This window comes from Dinoponera quadriceps, unplaced genomic scaffold (assembly GCF_001313825.1).
Source record: "Dinoponera quadriceps isolate SergipeBrazil2010 unplaced genomic scaffold, ASM131382v1 scaffold996, whole genome shotgun sequence".
Lineage (NCBI taxonomy): Eukaryota > Metazoa > Arthropoda > Insecta > Hymenoptera > Formicidae > Dinoponera > Dinoponera quadriceps.
The window spans coordinates 3,177-29,691 of record NW_014555098.1 but is presented as its reverse complement, the minus strand read 5'-3'; the positions used below and the strand labels follow the sequence as shown (position 1 = coordinate 29,691).

The following is a 26,515-nucleotide window of genomic DNA, read 5'->3' as shown; positions in this document are numbered from 1 at the left end:
ACTGAATGCAAGTAATTGATAATCAACTGGATGATTACACCTACTGACAATTAATAAAATTTAAAACAATTAAGTTCTAAATTATTCGATGGAAATTACCTCTTAAAACTATATGGTTTGTCCGAAAAGTTATGTTAGTGTATTGATAAAAAAAATTTATTGATCTTTTCGTTACAACACATCAAAATTCTTCAAAATAGGCTCCTCCTGCGTTGACACATCGGCTCCAACGAGTTTTCCCGGCATCGAATGCGCCACGGTAGGCTTTCTCCGGAATGTCCTTTAAAGCCGCGTGCAAGCTGCTTGGATCCCCTCAATGGTCTCGAAATGCTTTCCTTTCATGTGTCCTTTCAAGTGTAGAAACAGGAAGAAGTGGGGAGGAGCGACATCCGGACTGTACGGAGGCAGGAGAATCGTTGGCACCTCTGCTATGGCCAGATATTTGGTGACGAGGAAGGAGCTGTGGACCGGCGCGTTGTTGTGATGCAACTTCCAATCCTTTGCTACGTCTGGCCCGACGCGTTGAAACCTGCGTTTCTGTCTCTTCAGCACTTCGACGTAAAATTTCGCGCTCACAGTTGTACCAAGAGGTACAAACTCGTGATGGAACATCCGACGCGGATTTCATCGTCGACCTATTCCCGGCCTTCCAAAAAACCCTTGTGTCACTGGAATACTTGCCGATCCGACGGGGCATCTTTTTAAATCTGTCTTGATCATAGGAAAAATTTCCGCAGCGGTCTTGCCAAGTTTAACCCAAAACTTGATCGTTATCCTATGTTCTAACGAGCACTGCATTTTTACTTGCACGAGGTCACAGAACGACTTCCACGGAAACCGCATGCCCTTACTATGCGGCTGGCAGGAGAAGACTGAGTAACTCAACATTCGTTAGCTGATTTCCCCTTATATCATTCCCAACCGATCCGAGCGCGCTCTGACGGTCACTCGCGTCAAAAAAAATTATTGACATTACTTTCCAGACAAACTCTGTAAATACTATAGCTGAAACTTTTCTTACACATGTATTTTGCCGTTTTAAATTACGTCATTTAAGGCGATTGGACGTATGGATTTAACACGTCGTAAATTAACGTGTTAATTTAACACGATTAAACGTTTTAAATAATATAAGCTAAATTGGTAAAAAACACGAAAATATAGCTTCAGTCAAATGTGTCATTTTGAGGCATTTATGCGTATAAAAATAACACATTTGGATTTACAATGCAGTATTCCATTACCCCGATCTCACGAACTTCGTCTCATACTCACTAACTACCAGGTGTAGAAGTATGAAATCAGAATTTCGCTATAGATGGTGCTAGCCATCAGTTTAGGGACCGTAAGACTGCTTCTGCAGCGCCATCACCTCCCTCTAACAGCTGACAAAGATTTTCAACACACAACAACCCAAGTTCCATACACCGGTATATTTTTCTATAACTTTAAACATGTCGAGTTTTGTGCCTACGAACTACGATTTGCGGATAGCATTGGTTTTTTGTTATCATTTAAATTAAAGAAAACTGCTGCAGAATCGCATCGAATGCTTGTCGAAGCTTACGGTGAACATGCTCTTGGTAAAACACAGTGTTTCGAGTGGTTCAAAAAATTCAAAAGTGGTGATTTTGACGTGAGAAACGAAAAGCGTGGGAAACCACCTAGAAAGTTCGCAAACAACGAATTGCAAGCCTAATTTATGAAAATGATACTCAAACTCAAACAGAGCTCGCGGATCAATTGAATGTGACGCAGAAAGCTGTCTCAATTCGTTTGAAAGCCATGGGAAAGATTCAGAAAGTGGGAAAATGGGTTCCGCATGAACTGAATGAAAGACAGCAAGAAAATCGAAAAACCACTTGTGAAATGCTGCTCGACAGATACAAAAGAAAGTCCATCATATCATGACAGGTGATGAGAAATGGATATATTTTGAGAATCTTAAGCGTCAGAAATCATGGGTGAATCCAGGCGAACCATCGACATCCACTGCAAGACCAAATCGCTTTGGAAAGAAGACAATGCTCTGTGTTTGTTGGGATCAAAACGATGTAATCTATTATGAGCTGCTAAAACCTGGTGAAACTGTTAACACTGATCGCTACCAACCGTTAACACTGATCGCTACCAACAGCAAATGATCGATTTCGAGCATTGCTTGAAAAACGACCGGAATATGGAAAAAAGCAACACAAAGTCATTTTGCTCCATTATAATGCCCCATCACACGTAGCAAAACGGGTCTGGGAAACGATCGAGACGTTCAGTTGGGAAATACTAACACATGCGGCTTATTCTCCAGACTTGGCTCCGTCCGATTATCATTTATTCGCATCGATGGGACACGCTCTCGTTGAACAACGCTTCAATTCGTATGAAAATGTACGAAAATGGCTCGATAGCTTGTTCGCTTCAAAAGAAGAAATGTTTTTTTGGCGTGGCATTCATAAACTGCCAGAGAAGTGGGAAAAATGTATAAATAATAATGGACATTATTTTGAATAAAATATTTTTTATCATTTTCAAACAACAAAAGTGTAATTTTTACAAAAAATTCCGGTTTCATACTTCTACACCTGGTACATTTTTCACATACCTTTTCTATGGCGCCAGATGGTAAAAGCTTTCATGAAGACATTTGCGACTGCGTTGTTGGCGTTCGCCAAATTCTCAGTAATCATATCAGCATTGCCCCAAATGAAATACAAATTTACCGATTGCGGTATGCACATAAAACCCAGCATGAATAAGCTGGCTATCAAAAAACGACATTGGGAGAGCCGACCGCTATGGCCAGAATTCTATAGCGGATCAGGCCATATGCCGACGAGGCCCAAATTAAATCGATTCCATCCATTCGCGAAATTTAAATCTACGCAAATCAGATCTTCGTGATAATAATGTTTTCGATTATATATATTGTAAATTTACGACGCTGTTGCCGCTTCTCCGCGCGTCGCAAACCGCAGAATTTTAACCGCGTACGGGAACCCCAGAAAGCGTCGCTTACCGATCTCTAGGAGGAGAGCCGACTTAGAGGTATAAGATTTAATTTTAAGACTTTCTTTTTGTATTGGGCGCCTCGCTGGGGCTGCGGAAAGTCAAAATCATAAGTGAACTGCTGCGAAGACTGCCGCCGAGGGAAAGCGGGACAGTATTCGACCAGGCCACGACGTCCGGGGGAAGCAGCGAATCCGGCGCACGCTCATGAGTTCGAAGCAGCGCGCTCGTTAATTGGCTACACGTCGTACAGACGAGAGCGTCGTCTGCTGCCTGTGGAGAAGCACGTGTGTGCAAGCCGGGGCCCGGGAGGCAAAGGCCGAAAAAAGGCATGGAAGTTTCATCGGACAGTAAAAAATACTCCGAGAGACATCGACCGGGACCCAGTAGACAAACAAGCCTCGGGAAAGGATACCCTGAAAAAAATGGATAATAGCGTAGCGTAAAACAGTGTGCTCTGCGCGCTAGATTGCATTTCACGAGCGCCGCGACGCGTAAAGTTTCACCGCACGCTAATTAGTCGCAACTCCTTGCGTGTTGCGTATGAGGGGGAGATCACAGTCGATGCAGAATGAAACGATGATCTTGTGTATGCTTTTGCGTCTCAACCATCGCCACAACCACCACGGCTGACGATTAGCTGTGTCCTGAGCTACCGTTTCCAAAACTGCTGAGTAGGGTGTCGCGCAAGACGATTTAAGGGAAGAGCGGAGCCACTCCGTAAAATTGCACGATTCTAGATTGAGGCCACGAACTTGCGTTAGAACCAAATCGCGTTGTTCGATGCTGATTGTCTCGACATATTGGTATTAGGTGGTGAACTTAGTTCCTGCGGCTCACAGTTAGATGACGTTAGTTGTAGGTGTAATTTATTTTGACATCTGAAACTGGCTGTATTTTAGAGGTTAGACATTTGTCAATAAACTTCAGTGCAAAGAGATTCATTTAAGCGAGCAGTGCTATTTTTTCTTTTGATTAAATATGGAACGCGATAAGTTGTTTTTTCGACATGTGCTGCATCATTACCTTGACTTGAAAAAAACTGCAGCTGCAGCTCATAAATTGCTTTTCGAAGCTTGTAGCAATTATGCTCCATCGGAAAGAACATGCCAAGTATGGTTTCAGCGATTTAAGATTGGTGATTTTGATGTCAATGATAAAGAACGCTCAGGCCAACCGAAAAAGTTTGATGACACCGATTTGCAGGCATTATTGGACGAAAACTCTACTCAAACGCTCCAAGAATTGTCTGCAACATTAAATGTTACTCCGATGGCTGTTTCCAAACGTCTACATGCAATGGGAAAAATTCAAAAGGAGGGAAAATGGGTACCACACGAATTAACCGCAAATGCTATTGCGAATCGCTTAAACATCTCTATTTCTCTGCTCGCCAGGCAGAAAAAGAAGAGTTTTTTGTGGCGCATAGTGACTGGCGATGAAAAATGGATATACTTCGATAATCCTAAATGAAGAAAATCATGGGTAGACCCTGGCCAACCATCGACATCCACACCAAAGAGAAATATTCATGGCCACAAAGCAATGCTTTGCATTTGGTGGGATATGCACGGCGTCATTTATTATGAGCTATTGAGACCGAACGAAAGTATCACGGGGGATCGATATCAATCACAATTAAACCGTCTGAATGAAGCATTGTTGGAAAAAAGGTTAGCAATAGCCAGCAATCGACGTAAAGTCATGCTTTTGCACGACAACGCTCGACCACACGTTGCCAAAGCCGTCAAAGAAACACTGATGCAGCTCGAATGGGAAATTCTCCCGCACCCAGCGTATTCACCAGACTTAGCTCCTTCGGACTATTACTTATTCCGGTCGATGCAGCACTGCTTGGTGGATACACACTTCAGAAATTACGAGGATGTGCGAAAATGGATCGACGAATGGATTGCATCAAAAGACCAATCGTTCTATCGTCGCGGAATCTACGCGTTGCCTGAAAGATGGGAAAAATGTAAGGCTAGCGTGGGAAAATACTTCGATTAATGTATTTTTTGCTTTTGATGTCCAAATAAATGAGTTTTTTAAACAATAAACCGCAGGAACTAAGTTTACCACTTAATACAAACTTTCAAAATGTCTCTAATAGATTTGTAGCTATAGCTATCTACAGTGAGCCCTCAAAACTAACCGGAACACCTAATATATTATTTTATTTTATTTTGTTAAACTGCTATCAAATAAATAAACACAACAACTTTATTTACCAACCAGCTTTTGTTATTTCGCAGTTTCCGAATCCGACGAGCTAGCCCTGGACGTTGCCTCCGTAAGTACGAATTAAATAATTCAATCGACAATTGGCTTCGGAGAGATCGATCGTCGCAAAACTAATAAAGCTAATTTTTTTATATTTTTCAATGTAATAAATATATAAATAATAATAACAAAGTTATTAACAAATTGAGTTTGAAAATTTTAAGTTCTAATTTATTTGTTAAATCTGCCGTAGTGGCCGCAGCATTAGGAAATACTTAATGAAACGACAAACTTCACGCAAATTCGAAATTACGAAACAAAATGACAACTTCCCTTCCGTCGAAAAAACAAGAAAATATAAAAAATCTTTCATTCAAATGTTAAAATTTCTTTGTGCTACCGACTTATGACTAAAATCTTAATGTCAAATTAACACACAGCTTATATGATATAATTTTTTGATGTTTTTATATGTTAAATTTATGTTAATTTCGTAACTTGATATTTTTGTATGTCATTTAAAAATGAAACATTATTTTGAGTTATTTTAAGATAAATACTTCAGGAGATCAATATTTTTTAATGTTATTTTAACATTAACATAAATTAAAGCCAGTCATCAAATAAAGTTATAAATTTTGACATGAAATAGTCAAATTAACTAAAATCAAGTTTTTATTATATTAGTAATACAAATAAGTTTCCGCCGTTTTCAAAAAATGGCTCCGCCGACAAGATTACTTTGAAATCATCAGATGTAAAACATCATATAGAAAGTTTGGACACCTGGCAACAACATAAACTTAAAATACTATTGACTTTATATTGGTAGTATACATTTTTTTCGTTCGAAAATGTTGAGTTTTGTACCGAATAAGCGTCATTTGCGAGAAGTTTTGATTTATCTCTTTCATTTAAAGAAATCTGCTACTGAGGCGCATCGGTCGCTTGTAGAAGTTTACGGTGATGCTGTTTTAAGTGAGAAAAGTTGTCGTGAGTGGTTTCAAAAGTTTAAAAACGGCGAGTTTGACGTGGAAGATAAAGAACGCGAAGGAAGGCCAGTAAAGTTTGAAGACGCTGAGTTAGAAACATTATTGGACCAAGACTCATGCCAAACTCAAGAGTAGCTCGCAGAAAACTTGGGAGTGACTCAATAAGCGATTTCAAATCGTCTCAAGACTATTGGTATGGTACAAAAGCAAGGAAATTGGGTTCCGCATGAACTTAAACCCAGAGACGTCGAACGCCGTCTTTTCACGCGCGAACAACTTCTCCAAAGACAAAATCGGAAGGGTTTTTTGCATCGAATAGTGACGGGGGATGAAAAGTGGATCCACTACGACAACCCAAAGCGTAGGAAATCGTGGGGTAAGCCCGGCCATGCACCAACTTCAACGGCCAAACCGAATATTCATGGCAAGAAGCTAATGTTCTGCATCTGGTGGGATCAGCTCGGAGTAATTTATTACGAGCTACTCCAGCCTAACGAAATTATCACTGGAGAACGTTATCAACAGCAACTGATGCAATTAAGACAAGAATTGAAGCTTAAACGCCCCCAATATGCCAAAAGACATGACAAAGTGATTTTTCAGCTCGACAACGCTCGACCACATGTTGCAAAAGTCGTCAAGGAAACTTTGGAAGCTTTACAATGGGATGTCTAACCCCACCCGCCGCATTCACTAGACAGTGCTCTTTCGGACTACCACTTGTTCCGGTCGATGGCTCACGCCCTGGTCGAGCAGCACTTCACTTCTTACGAAGAAGCCAAAAATTGGGTCGATTCATCGGTAGCCTCAAAAGATGAAGAGTTTTTTCGACATGGCATCCGAATGCTGCCAGAAAGATAGCAAAAAGTAGTAGCTAATGACGGACAATATTTTGAATAAAATGTAACGTATATTTTTTTACAATAAATTGATAATTTTTATTAAAAAATACGGCGGAAACTTATTTGTATTATCAATAATTAATTTAAGTTAAATTAATTTAATTCATGCGTTAATATAACATGAGAAATGTAAACAACGCAGTCTGCGTATTAAGGCGCAAGATCAGTGTTCAGAATTTTACTTAAGAATGTGTGATATTTGTTAAAATACATATCGCGTCGGTAATACGTGCCGAAAATGAGTATTCAGGACCAACGAGTCGGGTAATGCGTAAGTGTTTTATTGGACACGTATTATAGAAAGTGGTGCCATCCCACGTTATTTTTACTGACTCTTTGACGCTTGATATATTACGCGATATATATATTCGTTCGTTAGACGAGACGACAGAGGCCCGAGAGTCGTGTTAGAGAAAGCATCGTTCTGTGTATTATTCCGACTCAAAATAGCCACCGCTCTGTATACTGCGTCGTGCCTCTACTATCGCTTGCGGGTTGCGATAATTAGTGGGTTTACGGTATTAATAAAAGCGTGTCAAACTCCGGAATTGTTGAGTTCAATTAATACCAAGAATTCCACAAGCAGTTCGAGACCACTAGACGGGTCCACGGTAAAACTCAAAGCAGCGAGCATAAACGGCATCGAGCTACTTGCCATTGCCGCCACATTTATTGGTCCTTCGAGCCGGATTGCAGCCAAGTACAGTCTATTAATTATTGCTTCATACAGTGAGGACCTTGCCGTCTATGTAATAAAAAGACGAAGGTATCGTGCTTCTCGAATATTCTACATTTGCGATCACGCGGACTGCTACGCAAGCTTGACCGCAGTAGAGGACAACGGGCAAAAACTCAGCTCACGTTGTCAACACACCACTGTGACAACCCACTCGGTGTCTCGAAATTACCAAACAAATTGTTTTTACGTTATTGGAGCCTGAAAGCGAATTAATTGAAAATGTAGCGTATATTGGCCGAACAAGAAGAGGTGATTACCTCGATCAATCGCACTATTATTAATTTCAAGAAGATGGCCGAAAGAATTATTCATCCGCCGCAGCACATAATCGTCTAACCATTGTACGAGAATACTGGACACGATGTCAATAACTGGATGCCGAAATCAAGGTCGCTTCGACTACACAGGATCGTCAAACTCTACTCTACTTTGAGGATGATAAATTCTCCGTTGCGCAACAAGACTATTATCAGGCATCGGATTTTCTTAACGAGATGCTAGATAAGTTGAACAAAGACATTAAAACTCCTTCGCTTATTAATTTTAACTCTTCTACAATTAGTGATTGTAACGTTATGTTAATACCACTGCTTCGAATAGAATTACCAAAATTTTCGGGTTCATATTCAGAATGGACTAGCTTTCGCGATCTCTTCGAGTCTCTGGTAGGAAGTAACGATAACCTCACTAATGTTTAGCGTTTGCATTATTTAAAGACTAGTCTTATTGGTCAAGCTCGATTGGTTATTAACAATATAACAGTTACCGACTCTAATTATGCGATAGCTTGGAACGCGTTAAAAAAGCGTTACGAGAAAACAAGAACTATTGTAACCTCACACATTAATAATATTCTTGATACTTCATCTATGAAGTCTGATTCAGCTACCGAACTTAGAAGAATGTATGATACAGCGATTCTTTCGCAGCGTTACGCAGTATGGATCGATCTATTATTAAAGATTTTCTGGTTACCATAACGGCACGTAAGTTAGATTCTAAAACGAGGAAGGATTGGGAAATTAGTCTGGGTAGTTCATACGAACCTCCAACATTTTCCACTTTAAGTAATTTTCTCACTGCCAAAATTGTGTCTTTGGAAGCAGTAAGAGACACTGGCGATATTTTGAACAGATTAGTATTTGTCCTGACATGCGTAACGTGCTACGACATGCGACCTCAGCCCTTAGGCTATATGCTACCAAAAATCTATTCTATCTTTCCAGCTTTGGCAACGACTGACAAGAAAGCGGGCCAAGACGACACCAAGAAGGGTGCTGCCGCCGGCCATTCCCAGGCCACGACCGGAACGAATTCTCACGGAGCCTCTCTCTGCGGTTCGAAGAGCTGGCAATGGAGGAGATGATGCGCCGCAGTGTCCTTGCCGTCCCCGCAAGCACACATCCCACCGTCTACAAGTCCCAGATCCGCGAGGCGCCTCTGAAAGTTGCCATGTCCGGTGATCATTTGCGTGACGTAGTGGTCGAGGTTAAACCAGAACACACCAACCCTAACCCCGACATCGCCGAAGAAGGCACGTGTGATGTGACCTTTGACAGAAGAAAACCATCTATCCTGCCACATCTTCGTTGCCGCAATCCTCATGAGGCCTAGCGCTTCCTTTTGGTTCCCTGCGTAGGGAACAATCCTATCTCCTACCTTGGCATCCCTCTCTTTCCTAACTTCGAATCGCGCCCGGGATTCCGCGAAAAGGATGTCGACGGGAACCGCGCCCGCAGCCACATAGAGCGGTTGATGCCGTACGATACGCGGCGGTCACCGAAATGAGCACTCGGCGCTGCAGGGACCTGAGGACTACCAGGTCGCCTCTGGTGCACAGGTCGGTCCACCCGGCGGCAGCGTATACCACCGTCGGTGCGAACACGCCCTGGTATATAGCCGAGAGCGCCCCGAAACGCAGGCCCCATTTACATCCCGCCTGCCTGCCTAGCTTACTAAAAAAACGAACCGATCTTTTCGCTGAGATATTTGCAATGGGTGGATACACCCATTCCTCTATCTATGGGGATGCCAATGTACTTAACTGATTTCTTAAATTGAATCTTATTATTTCCTAATCGAATGACCGGTGGCCTACTCGCGAGATCAGCCTTTCTGGCTCTGACTGTTTTTCGATTTCGATCGGGACGCGCTCCTCCCCGTCTGCCTAATGGGGCCCTTTTGACAAGGTCACTTTTGAGGACAATTGCCTCAGCCTTTAGCGACGAAAGCTCTAATTTGGCAAAGCTACACAATTTCCCTATTTCGTCGACTACTTCCTGTGCTTTTATTCCTATTTCTTTGCGGGAATCACCGCTGATTAATACGAGAAGATCATCCGCGTACGCTATGTATTTATCCCCTACTCTAGCTTCCAGAGCCTTAAGGAGTCCGTCAAACATGATGTTCCAACAAGTTGGACATAAAACCGAGCCCTGCGGACAACCTATGGTGGCCTTCTTCGATACCGTTATATCTCCGAAGGAGAGAGAGACTTTCCTATCACGGAAGTAGTCAACTAGCACTTTGAAGATGTTAAAAGGACAGTTCCTATCCCTAAATCCTAATAATACGAAGGGCCACCAGACGTTGTCAAATGCGCTCGAGATGTAGAAGAACAGCGCAATGACGTATCTCTGTTCAAAGGCAAAGAGCATCAGTCGTAGCTCCACGGCAGCGTTCTCCGTCGACCTTCCGGGTGTGAAGCCGAACTGCCGATCGGAGATCTTCCCCGGCGAGAGTGACGTCTGGTTGAGTCGCTTCAGAAGAAGCTTCTCAAAGAGTTTCCCTATTACGGAGAGGAGACAGATCGGCCTGTAGGATTTGGGGTCCTCCACGTCTTGCCCTTAACCTTCACCAAGACTCTGAGCGAGATCTCCTTACAGATCGAGGGTAAAACGCCCCACTGAAGGCACCCATTGAAAAGCCTAATGAACTGACCGGGGATTGCCTTGTAGGTGGCCTTCAGTACCGAGACCTCGATGAGATCCAGGCCTGGCGCCTTGTTGTTTGTCAGAGATCTGACTGTTGCTGCGATTTCTGCACCCGTGAACAGAGGGTCATCGGCAGTGTCAGGCATATGGTATGCGCTTTCTCTGACTTCGCGCTGCTGTAGCGTGTCCTAGTTCTCCCGGTCATCCGGCACGTACACGTCGAGCAGGCGAGCAACGGTCTCCTAGGGTGACGCTCGAGGAGTTTCCGCCACGGAGAGTGATCAGCACTTTGTCAACCCGGAGCTTATCGGCCTGATGCTCATAAACAAATCCCCAGGGCTTCGAGTTGCCTTGCTCCGTGACAAATTTCCGCCAGCTTTCGAGTTTCGCTTTCCTTACCTCCCTGGTGTACTCCCGCAAAGAAGAGCGGTAGACAAGCAGTTTGGCGGAACGGGTCGGCTTAACACTTTCCTGCTGGTATACCCGTCTGTCCCTATATACGATTTTCTTTTTTATCGTAAGATTTTTCTCCACCACCCGTTGGACTTTCTATATTGCCTTTTCCTTGGCATTGCCTTCTCACAGGTGCCCATAAGGGAGCCCGCAAGAGCATCCGTGAACTTCACCACGTCCTCCGCAGACGTCAACCGAGGACCTCAAGTCTCGATACGGACAGATCGACGAGGCTCTCAGCGAACTTCTCCCAGTCAGCTCGATTGGTGTCGAACCGAACTTTCGTAGTTCGCTGATATTTGCCTCTGACTTTTGGCACCATCAGCCTAATATCCAGGGAGTTGTGGTCACTGGTTGTCCAGTCGCAAAATACCTTCCACTCGCCGATGAACTGGCTGATGGATGGGGACGACAGGGTCAGGTGGATGTGCGACGATCCCCATGACGTCGAATAGGTGGGCGGCTGTCCGACAACATTAAGGACTTTGTATTCGCGAGCCCGGATAAAGTCCCTGGAGCATCGCTCTCCTATCGTCCAATTTACGGTCACCCCAGAGAGGGCATTGGCGTCCATTCCCACCAACACCCTCTGCCCCCTCAGTGAACGAAGCACCATTTCGAGGTGCCTGAGGTGGTCCTCTATCTCGTCGCTGTACTGAAAATAGCACGATGCGACATACAAGGAGAGGACGTGTGCTCGCACTTCCGCACTTGCGCTGTGTGTCGTACTGAGCTGCGAGACAAACATTATCTGGAATTCGGGGTTGCAAGCGACTACTGCGGCCCAAGGACGTTGCGCGCACATAGCAGCCACCCTCATTCCTGTCCCTAGCCCGACGAAGGCGTACCCACTGCCCTGCTTCCGGACGTGCAACTCCTGCAAGAGCAGGATGTCCAGTCGCTTTTGGACAATGAGTTAACGAACCTTCCCTGTCACCACAGCCGAACGCCTCATGTTCAGCTGCAGCATTCTAATTCCCGTGGATCTAAGCAACGCGGGCAGTGAAGTGCTCCTGGCTAGCACCAGAGGCACGGAAGAATCGACTACCTCTACTGGGGTTTAGGACGAGGTCGCGATCGCGGTATTTACGTTTATCGCGGAGCTATTGTCAGAGCCTATCCTGATTTGTTTCACACGGTCGAGGATTGCCGGTTTGAGCAGCTTATTATATCTTTCTAAGCTAACACTGACAGCACGAAGGCTGAGAACCTGGGACCGTGCACCGAATTGCTCTGAGCCACGGATATGCGCGGGCACGGTTGGTTGAGGCGCCCTTCTGGAAGCGGGGGCCTCAACCAAGCGCGCGACCGAGCGTGCATGCGACAGAGCATCAGAGGATCCCCCTGCTTCCAAAGCTGCGGCCCTGTCTGGTCGGAAGCGTTCAGCCAGGCGGACACTCCTCCTCGGCTCATATGGCATCATTGGCGTCATTGAAAAATTTACCCATAATATATTGAATTTGGGGGTCAGAATGTAGGTCGAGCAACGCAGAGTCGCCTTACGTTGCTAAGCCTAGAGAACCCAGGGGGTCGGCAGGTACCCCGGGGTTGTATCGTTAGCGACTGCGCATATTTTCCGTCCTCGCAGCCATTCATACCCTCGGCACGATACTTCCACCTATTATGACTGTAAAGGCAGGTCTGCGCGCTCTAAAAATAAAAGTGAGAACTCCGGTTCCGTCGTCGCTGCGGACAAAGCCACAGAGACGCAGGGTCCGGTAGTTTTAATTTATAAGCAGCCCTCGCGCGCTTTCCACGCACCGCAATGCGCAGGAGGAGGGCGGAAGTGAGCTGTCCCGGAGATGAGGTTTGGGTGGTTGCAGTTTTTGGGTGAGTAAGGCTTTTACCGCATTTGAACCAATTGCGTGTTCGCGGTAGTGCTCGGGTGGGATGTGGGAGTGATTTACAGAGAGGAAACGTGGAGAGGAGTGGGGGTTAGTGCGATGCGGTCGGGTGGCGCCACCTCAGCTCCAGAGAGCTCAGCGACTGTCACGGCGGGTTTCATACCGCTCGAGACGCTGGCCATCCTTTGGCGCCTCACTGTTTCGTCGTCACCCTTTACGCTACCGCAACGAACTAGGGAACCTGAGAAAGAAATATATATTAATACCTCCGGTTCCGTCGCAGCTGGGGCAGAGCCACAGAAGCGCAGGGCCCGGTAGGTCAGTATAACGCAGCCTCTGCCCAGCTTCCCCGCAGCGCCAGGGTTGCGAGGAACAGGGCAGTTGGGAGACAGGCCGCGGCAGGAAGGGGAATACTATGGCTTTATCGCATAAGGACAGTTCAATTGTCCGCGGTAACGCGCTGATTTTCTCGATGGTAAGGAAGAGGCGTCTTTAAAGTTGTACCGCTTAAGAACTACTTATGCGTTCGCGGTAATACAGTGGACCTCTCAGAAAGTGTGGGAGGGGTAATTTTGTGGGTACCGCCTGAGAACAGATTTCCTATTCGCGGTAATGCTTGTGGGAGTGGAAGAAATGGGGAGATTTGGTTTTTAACTGCGTGGGAACAGATTATCTGTTCGCGGTTATGCAGTGAGATTTACAGGAAGGATGGAAGGTGTAAAGTTTGGAGAATACCGCGTGAGAACAGATTTTCTGTTCGCGGTAATGTTATGTTAATAAAGGAAAGGATCAAAGGGAAGGGAAGGGAGGTGGGAGAATTCGTCAACAACCCCAAGGCTCCAACACACCAGCTTGCTGTCTTAGCGGATTTCATACCGCTCGAGCCGCTGGCGTGCCTTCGGCGCCTCGGCACCAAGCCGTCGGCAGTTTGTCCCACGAGGGACCCGCTGAGCCTTCCCCCCGTCCAAACGAGAGGAAGATTGCGTAAGTCAGAGTCCCGTCAGCCGCCAGGGGGAGTGATTGTTGCGACCTCCTCCAGCGTTTCCGACTCACACCACGAGGAGGTGGGGTTGGCACGTGGGAGATGCTGAGAACCAACATCTCCTTTTTAATAGTCCGATATTTTGATATTTTGAACAATAAAACTATCCGTTCTAGGACCACTAAGTCGCTCATTTCTTCTGTATGCAAGTCGCAATGTTTACGTTGTCGCAAGACTCATCCGTTGTATCTCTGTTCTAGTTTTAAATCATTATCACCAGATAAGCGAAAGTCGTTCCTGAGACCACGTAGTTGTTGTTATAACTGTCTGGGTAAAGAACATTTTCCATCAAGTTGCCCGTCTCATGGCCGTTGTAGACGCTGCCAGCGAAAGCGTCATACGCTGTTACATGACGACAATACTCCCTCAGCTGATACAAACAGCTTTAATAAACCACGGGTTCGTACATAAAGGTCTACTTCAGACATTGCCAAGATCTCGGTAAGTGACTGATTCGAGACCTAGCGCGTCTCTTAGGATAGCAGTTTCCAAGGTTCAAACCCCTATTACACGTGCAGTTTTACTTGCTACTGCAAGAGTATTAATCAATAACGAGTCCAGTAGGAAATTATATTTAAAAGCTCTTATTGATATGGGATCGGAAGCTACATTTGTAACTGAAAGAGCAGCTCAATCTTTAAGAGCTAAAAGGCAAAGCATCAATGTTCAAGTAACGGGTTTAGGTGGATGACCAAAGAGTACAGTGCATTATCGCACCAAGGTCACTTTGAACTCATGCAGTAACAAGGTGTTGTGGTGTCAGCCCTTGTTTTACCCTCTTTGACTTCCTACCATCCAATGACTCCCATTGAGGAGAGAGACTTCTCGCATTTTTCCGATCTGACATTAGCTGATGCCAATCCCTTAAGTTGCAAACGCATCGATGTACTAATCGGCGCTGATATTTACGGTTCTATACTCTTAGAAGGCCTACGTAAAAGAGCGAGCGGCTCCCTCGTCGCTCAGCATACTATTTTCGGTTGAATTCTGTTCGGTTCAATCGGTAGAGAGGATCACTTGTCCTCTGCGATGATCTCTAACTTGAAATGTTCTATTACTCCTACGCTAGATAGCCTTGTCCAGAAGTTTTGGGAAGTCGAAGAATTATTGTTTCCTTCTTCACACTCTAAAGAAGACCAGATCTGTGAGGAATACTTTCTCTCAACTCACACACGTCTATCCACTAGTCGGTATGTTGTACGTTTACCTGTCAAACAAAGCTCAACTCTAGGCTCGTTCCATGTCGCGTCCAAATCATTGGAGCATTTAGAACTCCATCTGGCTAGAGAACCAAAGCTCACTGCAGCTAACCAAGATTTTCCATATGAATATGAATCTTTGGGTCATATGGCCCCCTTAAACGCGCAAACACATAACTCTAATTCTGTTTACTATTTACCTCATCATCTTGTTCTAAAGGAGAGTTCGTATACTCCGTTGCGTGTCATCTTTAACGCATCTTGTACGACTTCCAACGGAGCGTCGCTAAACGATTGTCTCATGACCGATCTTAAATTACAAGCAGACTTGTCTATTATTTTGCGTTGGAGAGCATATCGTTTAGACTTTACTATTGACATTGCCAAGATGTTTAGACAGATATTGATTCATCCTGATGATACAGATTATCAACGTATTCTGTGGAGAACTGCTCCGGATCAACCTGTCAATCACTATCGATTATTAACTGTCACTTATGGCATATCTTCATCTCCTTATCTCGCTATGAGAGTTCTTCAACAATTAATAGCTGGTGAGGAAAGTCACTACCCCTTAGCATCTTCAATATTACGCAATTCCATTTACGTGGATGATATCCTATTCGGTGCGGATTATATTCCCACCATTCAAGCAATGCGCGAACAACTGATCTCACTGTTGCGTTGTGGTGGATTTCAATAAAAAAAGTGGGCGTCGAATTACGATGCTCTCTTGACCGACATGCCCGAGTCAGAATTACTTTATTTGAACACAGTTCAGTTCAGGGATGTCCCCACTACTATAGTTTTGGGTGTCTCTTGGAATCCCAAGACAGATTGTTTCGCCTTTCAAATTAATCTACCTAACGTAGTCAATAATACCAAGCGTTGCTTGTTGTTGATCATTGCACGAGTATTTGAACCTTTAGGTTGAGTCGCACCAGTAGTAGTGACTGTTAAAATTCTCATGCAGGAATTATGGCTCAGAAACTTAAATTGGGATACTACTATACCGGATGACTTCCAGGGATATTAGATATCGCTTCGTCAGAGCTTAGTCGAGCTCAAATACGTTTCCATTCCACATTGGACGAACCAATCAACATCACAGATAGCTGTAGAATTACATGGCTTTACAGACGCCTCTTCAAGAGCTTACGCTGCTGTAGTATATGTACGCATCCTGGATTCGACCGCACAATTTAGCACTACGTTACTCTTAAATAAGACAAAGGTATCGCCCATTAGGATAATAAACATTCCCAGTCTGGAATTGTGCGCTGCACTATTACTTACACGACTCATACTTTGTTAAAACCATTTTAGTCATTTCTGATGTACCTATCTACTGTTGGTCTGATTCTATGATTATACTGTCATGGATTAAACAACATCCGTCTAACTGGAAGACGTTTGTAGCCAACAGTGTTTCAGAGATTCAAACTAACCTACCTCAGACAAAATGGAGATATGTATAGTCATGTGAAAACCTTGCGGACTGCGCATCTAGAGGTATTACCACCTCTGACTTAAAGAAGAATGTATTTTGGTGGTCTGGACCTCTATGGTTAAGTAAGCATTCATCTTCTTGGCCTGATCAGCCCCACATATTAATAGCCGATCTCACAGTCGAGCAGAAGTCTTCCGCGATACTTTTGGCAAGTGCGAGAAGTGCTGAATGGGACTTAATCTACTGATTTTCTTCCTGGCAGAAACTTCTACGAGTTACTGTATACTGCTTAATGCTCATTTACAAGATACAAGGAAATAAAGGGGTTAGCTGTAAATTATTAGAAAATTTAGACAAATCTACACTTACTTTGACAACAGCAGTAAATCAAGCATGTAAATTTTGATTGTTACAAATACAACAGGTTCATTTTGAAAAGGAGATAGTAGCTATTAAAGGTAATACCCCGCTATCAAAAAATAGTAGATTAACAAAATAAATTCCATTCTTAGGTAAGGAAGGGTTTTTGTGCATCGGAGGTCGACTAAGGCACGCACTTCTTTCCTTTAGAGAGAGACATCCTATTATTTTTCCCAAGTATCATCTCTCCGAATTGATTATCGATCAACTTCATCTTCAAACTCTGCATGGTGGTACTCAGTTGACGTTGCGAGTTTTAAGGCAAACTTACTGGTTGTTAGCTGCACGTACCGCAGTTAAATCTTGAATTCACAAATGTATTGTTTGCGCTCGTCGTCGTTTAAAACCAATTTTTTAACTCATGGGAGATTTACCTGCACACCGAGTCACACCCAGTCGTTCGTTTCAACATACAGGAGTTGATTATGCAGGTCCCTTCCACATATTGTCAAGAGTAGGCCGAGGTCAACATATTTTTAAATCCTATATTGCTGTTTTTGTGTCTAGCGACAAGAGCCATTCATTTGGAATTAGTGGGTGATTACACCGCCTTCGGGTTCTTGGAGGCTTTACGTCGCTTCGCAGCTCGAAAACGATTTCCTCATTAATTACCAGTTGTATGCATAAGTTTTTTCCGGTTTAACTAAGAGATGGCGCCAGCGAAAAGTACGCAGCGAATTAATTTGACACATACGTCATTTTGTTCGTCTGACATTTAAAACTACAAACACACACAAGTTGAGTCCGCCAAAAACTAGCGTCTTTGTTTTATCGTTCAGTGATCATGTCGAGTTTTGTGCCTGAAAAAGAACATTTGCGGCACGCATTGCTTTTCTTATTTAATCAAAAGAAAAAGGCTGTTGAAGTCATCGTTTGCTGGTAGAAACATATGGTGAACACGCTCCATCGATTAGAACATGTGAGACATGGTTTCGACAATTTAAAAATGGTGATTTCAATGTGAAAGACAATGTGATTTCAATGTGAGCGCTCTGGTAGACCACAAAAATGCAAAGACGAGCAATTGCAGGAGTTATTGGATGATGACCCAACTCAAACTCAACGGCAATTAGCAGAAGCATTACATGTATCACAAGAAACAATCAGCAGACGTTTACGAGCAATGGGAAAGATCAATAAACTCGGTAAATGGGTCCCACACAATTTGAATGAACGTCAAATGGAAAATCGCAAAGTCACTTGTGAAATGCTGCTTCAACGCCACGAAAGGAAATCATTTTTGTATCGAATTGTGACGGGTGACGAAAAATGGATTTATTTTGAAAACCCGAAGCGGAAAAAATCGTGGCTTTCACCTGGCGAAGCCGGTCCATCAACACCAAGGCCAAATCGCTTCGGCAAGAAGACCATGCTCTGTGTCTGGTGGGACCAGAGCGGTATTGTGTATTATGAACTCTTGAAGCCCGGCGAAACCGTTAATACACAACGCTATCGCCAACAAATGATTAATTTAAACCACGCATTAATCGAAAGACGACCGGAATGGGCCAGAAGACATGGCAAAGTGATTTTGTTACACGACAATGCGCCGTCTCACACAGCAAAACCAGTGAAAGACACCTTGAAATCGCTTGGATGGGACATCCTTCCGCACCCGCCGTACTCCCCAGACCTGGCGCCATCTGACTATCACCTCTTCGCATCAATGGGGCACGCGCTCGCAGAGCAGCACTTCAGCAATTTCGAGGAAGTTGGAAAATGGCTCGACGAATGGTTTGCCGCAAAAGACAAGCAGTTTTTCTGGCATGGTATTCATAAATTACCTGAAAGATGGGCGAAATGTGTAGAAGCCGATGGCCAATATTTTGAATAAAAAAAAAATTAATTTCCCTTGAAAATTATGTGTTTTTTTTTTTACCAAAAAACCGGAAAAAACTTATGCATACACCAGATATATAGCGATAACGGAACCAATTTTCGAGGTGCACAACGCGAGTAAGATCGCGCATTTAAGGCCTTATCTCGAAATTTGTATCTTGCCGCTCATCTGGCCAGTGATGGGGTTGATTGGCGTTTCATACCACCTTCAGATAGAGGAGTTCACTTCTTTATTAACACAAATAGAAGCATGCTTGAATTCCAGACCTATCGCTCCACTATCGAATAATCATAATGATCTTCCTCCTCTTACTTTTGCACACTTCCTGGTTGGGGAAAATTTGGTTACGGTACCTGAGGAGTCTGTTTTGGATCTAAAGGAGTCACGCTTAAGTTGTTGGCAGCGAGTGCGACGATTACTTGAGCAATTTTGGCGTATCTGGTCTACAGATTATTTAAATATGTTGCAACAACGAAGCAAATGGAAAAGTGTACAACCTAATGTTCAATTAGGTGAGTTAGTCTTATTGCGCAACGACTTATTACCCACTTCTAAGTGGGAATTAGGACGAATAGTCTTATTTATCCCGACGAGAATGAGCAGGTGCGCGTGGTGGACCTGAAAACTATTTCAGGGATCTATAAGCGTCCTATTACAAAATTAAGTAGGTTACTTAGCGTGCTCACCCAGAGATACGATTTGAGTCAATCCCGGTAAAGTGGGCGGCGGCCCTATTATATGTAAATTATCTTTCATTTTTTCGTTCTTCTTATCTTGAGGTAATCATTCTCTCCTTACTTTGCGTTCTTTCTTAATTTATTTCGTAAATACGAAGTGGGCGGTATGTTCAGAACTTTACTTAAGAATGCGTGATATTTGTTAAAGTACATATTGCGTCGGTAACACGTGCCAAAAAGGAGTATTCAGGACCAACGGGTTGGGTAATGCGTAAGTGTTTTATCGAACACGTATTATGGAAAGTGGTGCCATCCCATATTATTTGTACTGACTCTTTGACGCTTGATATTACGCGATGTGTATGTTCGCTCGTTAGAAGAGACGAGAGAGGCCCGAGAGCCGTGTTAAAAAACGCATCGTTCTGTGTATTACTCCGACTCAGAAAATCCACCGCTCCGTATACTGTGTCGTGCCTCTACTATCGCCTGCGGGTTACAATAATTAGTGGATTTAGGGTATTAATAAAGGCGTATCAAACTCCGGAATTGTTGAGTTCAATTAATACCAAGAATTCCACAAGCGGTTCGAGACCATGAGACGAGTCTACGGTAAAACTCAAAGCAGCGAGCATAAACGGCATCGAGCTACTTGCCATTGCCACTACATTTATTGAAATTTAAGCAATGCAGTCGGCGCAATAAAGCGCAAGATTAGTAATATGTTGCAGTAATAGAAAGAATGCAAAGTCGAGGTTACGTCGAGACAATATATAACATGAGAAAAATATATTTTTCATAAATTAAAATACTAGAGTGTAGCATATATTTTCTTGTTTATTTTATTTACATTATACCAACAAATATATTCCTGCAATATTTTTTACAAATTACTTTAACTACTCCTTCATATATTGTAACGAGGCGCCCTAATGCCTTCGTTCCGGCCAAAGCCACCATGGGCCGGTAAGCGTGCGATAACACGAGTCAACTACTCGCTGACCAGTTTCATGAGTAGTACGAGGATTGCTACTTATATTTCTGGCCTAATAATAAAAAAACTAATATTTATGATCGAAATTGGTTTTATTGTTTTTCAAAATATTCTGCATGTTGATCAATAAACTTTTGCATGTGTTTGAACCAATTTTCGAAACACTTTTTCTACTTCGATTGAGGTAACTGCAAAACATGCGTTTTGAATGCATAAACCGCTTCTTCGGGTGTCGAAAATCGTTCACCACGTAATTTATTTTTAATGTGCGGGAACAAAAAAAAATCAATGGGTGCCAAGTCAGGGCTGTACAGCGGATGACCCATCAATTCGATGTTTTGGCAGGTCAAAAATTCCTTTGTTTGACCCGATGTGTGAGAGCTCGCTCATGATGAAGAATGATTCGCCTCTTCTTCTGCTTTTCTCGAATTTCTCCGATGACTTCTGGCAAACAAATGGTCGTGTACCATTCAGAATTGACCGTCCTACGGTGCTCTAACGCCACTGTCGCCACGTGACCGGTAATGCCGAAGAAACAGGCAACCATTTGCTTCGATGTGTTTTTCCGCGAACAACTCTTGTTGAATTTGACTCGTCTTGCAAGACCCATATAGTCGATTGCGGTTTTGTTTCGGGCTCATATGCATAGATCCATGATTCGTCACCTGTGTAGATGTTATACACAGCCTTTGATGCACCTTGAACGTATTTTTTTTAACATTTCCTTGCACCAATCAACACGAGTCTTCTTTTGAGCGTTTGTCAGATTATGCGGGATTCAACGCGAACAAATTTTTTTTACGGACAAATATTCATGCAATATTTTATTGATGCTTGTCATACTAATGTCCAAAGATGCCTCAATCTCACGGTATGTCACATGACGATCTTGCTTTATCAGTTCACGCACGGCATCGATATTTTCTGACACAACAACCGATTTTGGACGACCTTCACGGAATTCGTCCTGGAGCGAACGTCGGCAACGATTGAATTCGTTATACCAGTTTTTTACAGTGCTGTATGATGAGACTTTCCCGCTGTAAAGGATTAAGTTCATCGATGCCCTCTTGTCTTGATAACCCACGTCGAAAGTTATGAAAAATAATCACATAAAAATGTTCACGAGTTAATTCCATTTTTTGCCCGACATGAATTTTTTAATTCACTGTATACAATACAAACCGCGCTCAAATGACAATGTGTTCTTATGTATTTATGTTCAACAATGTCAAGTTTCCAATGACAACGTCTGATGGCGCCTGGCAACACTTACTGCTACCAAGGCCAGAAATATAAATAGCTACCTACGTATCCCGCTAAGGCACCGCTAGCCGACGTAGGCGTGGCCCCTTTCTCACGAGCATTTTCGCTGCACAACGGCTAAGTTAGCTGTTCTGTGCATCGAGTAGATATTCATTTTCTACCAAGATCAGCAGTCAACTCTATCGAAGAAGATAGATCGATCGGTATCGGCGATTCCCTCCACCGACGAGGCTAGATCGATCGAAATCCGCGATCACCTCTACCGCTCCAGTACCGAGGGCTGGCCGATTGAGATTGACAATCGTCTCTATTTCTCCAGTACGACGACTCTTCTCCGCCGAGAATTGACGAACATTGGGCATCCACTAGACCGACTCACCGGCGACTCACCGGCGACTCACCGGCACGATACATGTCAACAACCGCTCAGCCTGTCAGACTCATGCCATGGACATACCCGGACTCAGAGCACCTATTATATAACATTTCGAGAAATTTTCAAAACACTATAACAAGATATTTTTGCATTAAAAACTTTTTTGTGTTATAAGGCTTGAACATTTCAATACCGCTGACATATATATATCTATACAAGGTTCGGTCAAATAACATGTAAAAACCGGCACGACGTGAGTCTTTATGAAAAAAATAAAAAAAAAATAAACAATAAAATTTTTTGATTTCCGGCTTAGTTTTGGAAAAAAAATCGAGTTTAAATATCCGCTGCTTACGTATGCTGTTACGGCTTTAAAGCGATAAAGTCATCAATGCATTTTCGTATCTCTTTAAATCTCACGAAATGTGTATCAGCCAAATGATGCTGCAGTGACCGGAATAAGTAGTAATCGGAAGGCGCCGTGTCTGGGCTATGCGCCACGTGCGGGAGAAGTTCCCAGCATAACGCAAAGATATGGTCCTGAATCGCTTTCGCAACATCTAGTCGTGCATTATTCTGAAACAGGATCATTTTACGACTTCTTTCACTAATAAATGGCCTTTTGTCTAATAATGCATCGCTCAAATTGGCCAATTGTTGTTGGTAGCGGTCTGCCGTGATTGTTTCACTCGGTTATAACAACTCGTAATATAAAATACCTCTCGAATCCCACAAGATGCAGAACAAAACTTTCTTGGCGTGGATATTGGGCTTTGGCGTCGATGTCGAAGGACCAAAGTCAACCCATGATTTTCTACGCTTAGGGTTATCACAAAAAATCCACTTTTCATCGTTTGTAATGATTTTGTGCAGAAAATCTTTTTTTCGGAACTTTGAAAGCAAAGTAAGTGCAATGTCACCACGTCGAGTTTTGTTGTCTCCGGACAGTTTATGCGGAACCCATCGTTCTTCCTTTCGAACATTTCCTATTGTATGTAAACGTACGGAAATTACTTGCCGTGTAACGCCAAGCTGTTCTGCAAGCTCCTTTTCAGTTTGCTCAGAGTTTATATCCAGCAATGCTTGCAATTTGTCCATTTCAATCTTTTATGGGCGTCCAGCACGCGGTTCATCTTTAAAACTGAAATCTTCTTGGCGAAATTTTTGATACTATCTTTTACTCGTAGCATGATTTATAGCGTTCTCTCCATATACAGCACAAATTATTTCAGTGGCTTTAGTAGCATTTTTCTTCAGATGAAACGTAAAGTGAATGGAAAATCAAATATGCTCTTTTGTTATTGCCATCGTGAACACTACTGATTTTTGAGGTTATGTGTATCAAACGCCAAACCGCATAGCATTTTAGAAGGCCAAATCTTAACGCTTTAAAACCAAATTTAAATTATTGTTTTGGTTGTATGAAATCTAAGGCTCAGAACTTTTTTGTTCATCTAATGTATATAATATTATCTTCCTTATTTGTAACCTCTTCTTAACGGAATATGTAAATTATATAGATTCTGGAAATATTCGGAAAATATTTCGATATTCTCCGAGCTTTCTCAGAATATACTGTGACGATGCAAATTCTCGCTCGTCACTCAGGCTGTAGCCTGCCCGTGGAGGAGCCGGAGGCTCGCGCCTTCTCGTAAGAAAAGGCGACCGAGTTACAGATTTTTGGTCCTGTGCGCCGTTTGCGCACAAGACGTAACCCGCGGCTATTATCATTTTTTTTAGTATACAAACACCCCGAGCCAGAACACCGGCGGAGAGGAGGCAGACAGGAGCTGCCGGCAGGAGTCAAGGACGAACGAGAGCAAGGGCCCGGAAGGAACGGCTAGAGCGAGACGCGGAGGGACGGGGAAACCTTCGCTCGGATGGTCGGCGACAAATACCGGGATGGTCACCTTGCGTTAAGAAAGGCGCAAGATCCCAAGACCCGGTTCAGAACAGGCAGGGAAAGATCCCGCGGAAAGCGCACCCGGGAGCCCTGTGAACTACTGCGAACCCAATAGTTGCCGAATACCGTCCCGGGGAAAGAACAAGCATAAACAAGCGTCGAGAATACAACAACATACACGAGGTCCCGCGAGCACCCTTGAGATGCGTGATCTAGCTGGCAGGACCAATCGGAGGCCGCATCGAACGGCGTGATAGATCCTTGCGGCGGCTGCCTCCTGTATTACGTGACGAGTCCTACTCGTCACTGTGCGGCCCGACGGCAAGCTAACTGGACGTCCGAGCGAGCGAGCGAGCGTGCGAGCGAACGAACAAGACAAGCTGCCGTGTCTAAGGGACGAGATCCAGAGGAGGAGAGGCGAGCTGCCGGTGGCGAGTGGGTGAGCGAGAACTATGTACAGCCGCGGATAGAAGAAATAGAGTTGCGAATTAACCCTGAGTCGGTGGCCGTCGTTTCCCGACGGCCTAAGTGCGATCAGAGCACCGGGAAGTAAACTCGTTGGAGGTTCGGAGCGCCCGGAGGGTAGGGCCGCCCGGACTTACGAGAACTAGAGGCCACGTCGCAGGGCGACAAGGGCCGGGCTTGAGAGTGTCTCGAGCGTAAGGATCCCGGGAACTCGGATGCGAGACTCAGTCACCTATTCAAGGCGCCTTTTCAAGTCGCCGATCGCACAGATATCGTAGATTAGAAGTCCCGAATGCATGTATCGGAGCTTACGCGGTTGGATAAGTAGAGAAGCACGTAAAAACTGCTTCCGGCAAACGGGCACATTCGAAAGTACTGAATCGGCCGAGAGCGGAAACTACTGCTGGGAAAGACCCGGCTGGCGCCCAACGAAAAAAACCGGCGTGATTCACGTAACGACGCCGGGCAAGAGAGCTGCCGATTAAACGACGCGGGTTATCATAGCTGTCGTCAAACGGCTAAGTTCCGCCGCCTAAAATTATATTTTGCGGAGCAACGCAAGCTAGAGCTCTCTTTTAGATTCGTTGTGGGATCTCCCAGGGTAGAGATTTAGCAATGTGTCCCTCAAGGGTACAGGCTAACGCCCGAACAATTCAGTGTAACAACGTATAATCAATGTTCGATAGGGTTAAGGAATGATTACTCTTGAAATTACTTCGAACTGAAGTGTTGTTAGTTGTTGTTAACAGGTCTCTCAGTTATTATCTCTCCCGGCTCCTCTTCGACGCGTCCGCAAATATCGAGGAAGAACGTGAAAAAACCACGACGCTCTACCACGCGGAGTAGCGAAGGATTCCACTCGCTATAAGACTATTAAAAATTGAGCTAGCTGAGGTGGACTTGCCGCCGCGTAAAGGCGGGAGCGAAGAAGTCCCGCAACCGACGCAGACGCGCATTGCGGTAGACGTAATAATACATGTTCCGTTAATTTGTACAATTCAGGATGATTGTCTTTTATTTATCCCAAAATTCTAATATGAGGTCTGGCTATTAAATAACGAGACTGTGCGCGCAGAAGTCGTCCTAGAAGCGAAGGGGGAAAACGAATACAGCGTTGGATAGGTGGAAGTGTCTACTATTCCAGTACGAAAACTCGTTTTTGTCGCTGTAGTAGTATTTTTTTTATAGAGGTTAGAAACGAACGTGTTTTTTTTCGTGCCGATAACAATGTGTGACAAAAAACACGAGCAACGGATCAATGTAAAATTTCTCGTAAAATAAAAAAAACTCCGACTGAGTGCTATAACTTGTTGAAAGAAGCCTATGGTGAGAATTCTCTATTTCGTGCGCGTGTTTTTGAATGGTATAAACGGTTTTTTGAAGGCTGAGAGAGCACCGAAGATGACCAATGTCCAGGTCGACCTGTCTCTGTTTCAACTCCGCAAACAGTGACCAAAATCAATGAAATTGTGCGCGGAGATCGTCGTATGAGCATTAGGATGATTGCTGAGACTGTAAACGCCGATAAAGAAACTGTCAGAAAAATTTTACATGACTAATTGAACATGAAGAAAACCTGTGCGAAGTTGGTCCCAAAAATTTTGACCCCTGACCAAAAGTTTGTCCGTCAACAGATCTGCTCAGATTTTCTTGAGAGGTTAGATGAAGAGCCTGAATTGATGGAAAACATCATCACTTGCGATGAAACCTGGATATTCCAATACGATGTTGAAATTAATCGGCAATCCATGCACTGGAAAACTCTTGCATCCCCAAGATGAAAAAAGCGAAGATGTC

General features: G+C 43.9%; 1 protein-coding gene across 1 annotated transcript; it reads left to right on the top strand.

The window, feature by feature from the left end:
• Positions 1-15,160: 15,160 nt before the first annotated feature.
• LOC106742988 lies at positions 15,161-16,033 on the top strand. Its single transcript, XM_014616408.1, has one exon. It carries the CDS (start codon positions 15,161-15,163, stop codon positions 16,031-16,033), a length of 873 nt encoding a protein of 290 aa, XP_014471894.1.
• The last annotated feature ends 10,482 nt before the right edge of the window (positions 16,034-26,515 follow it).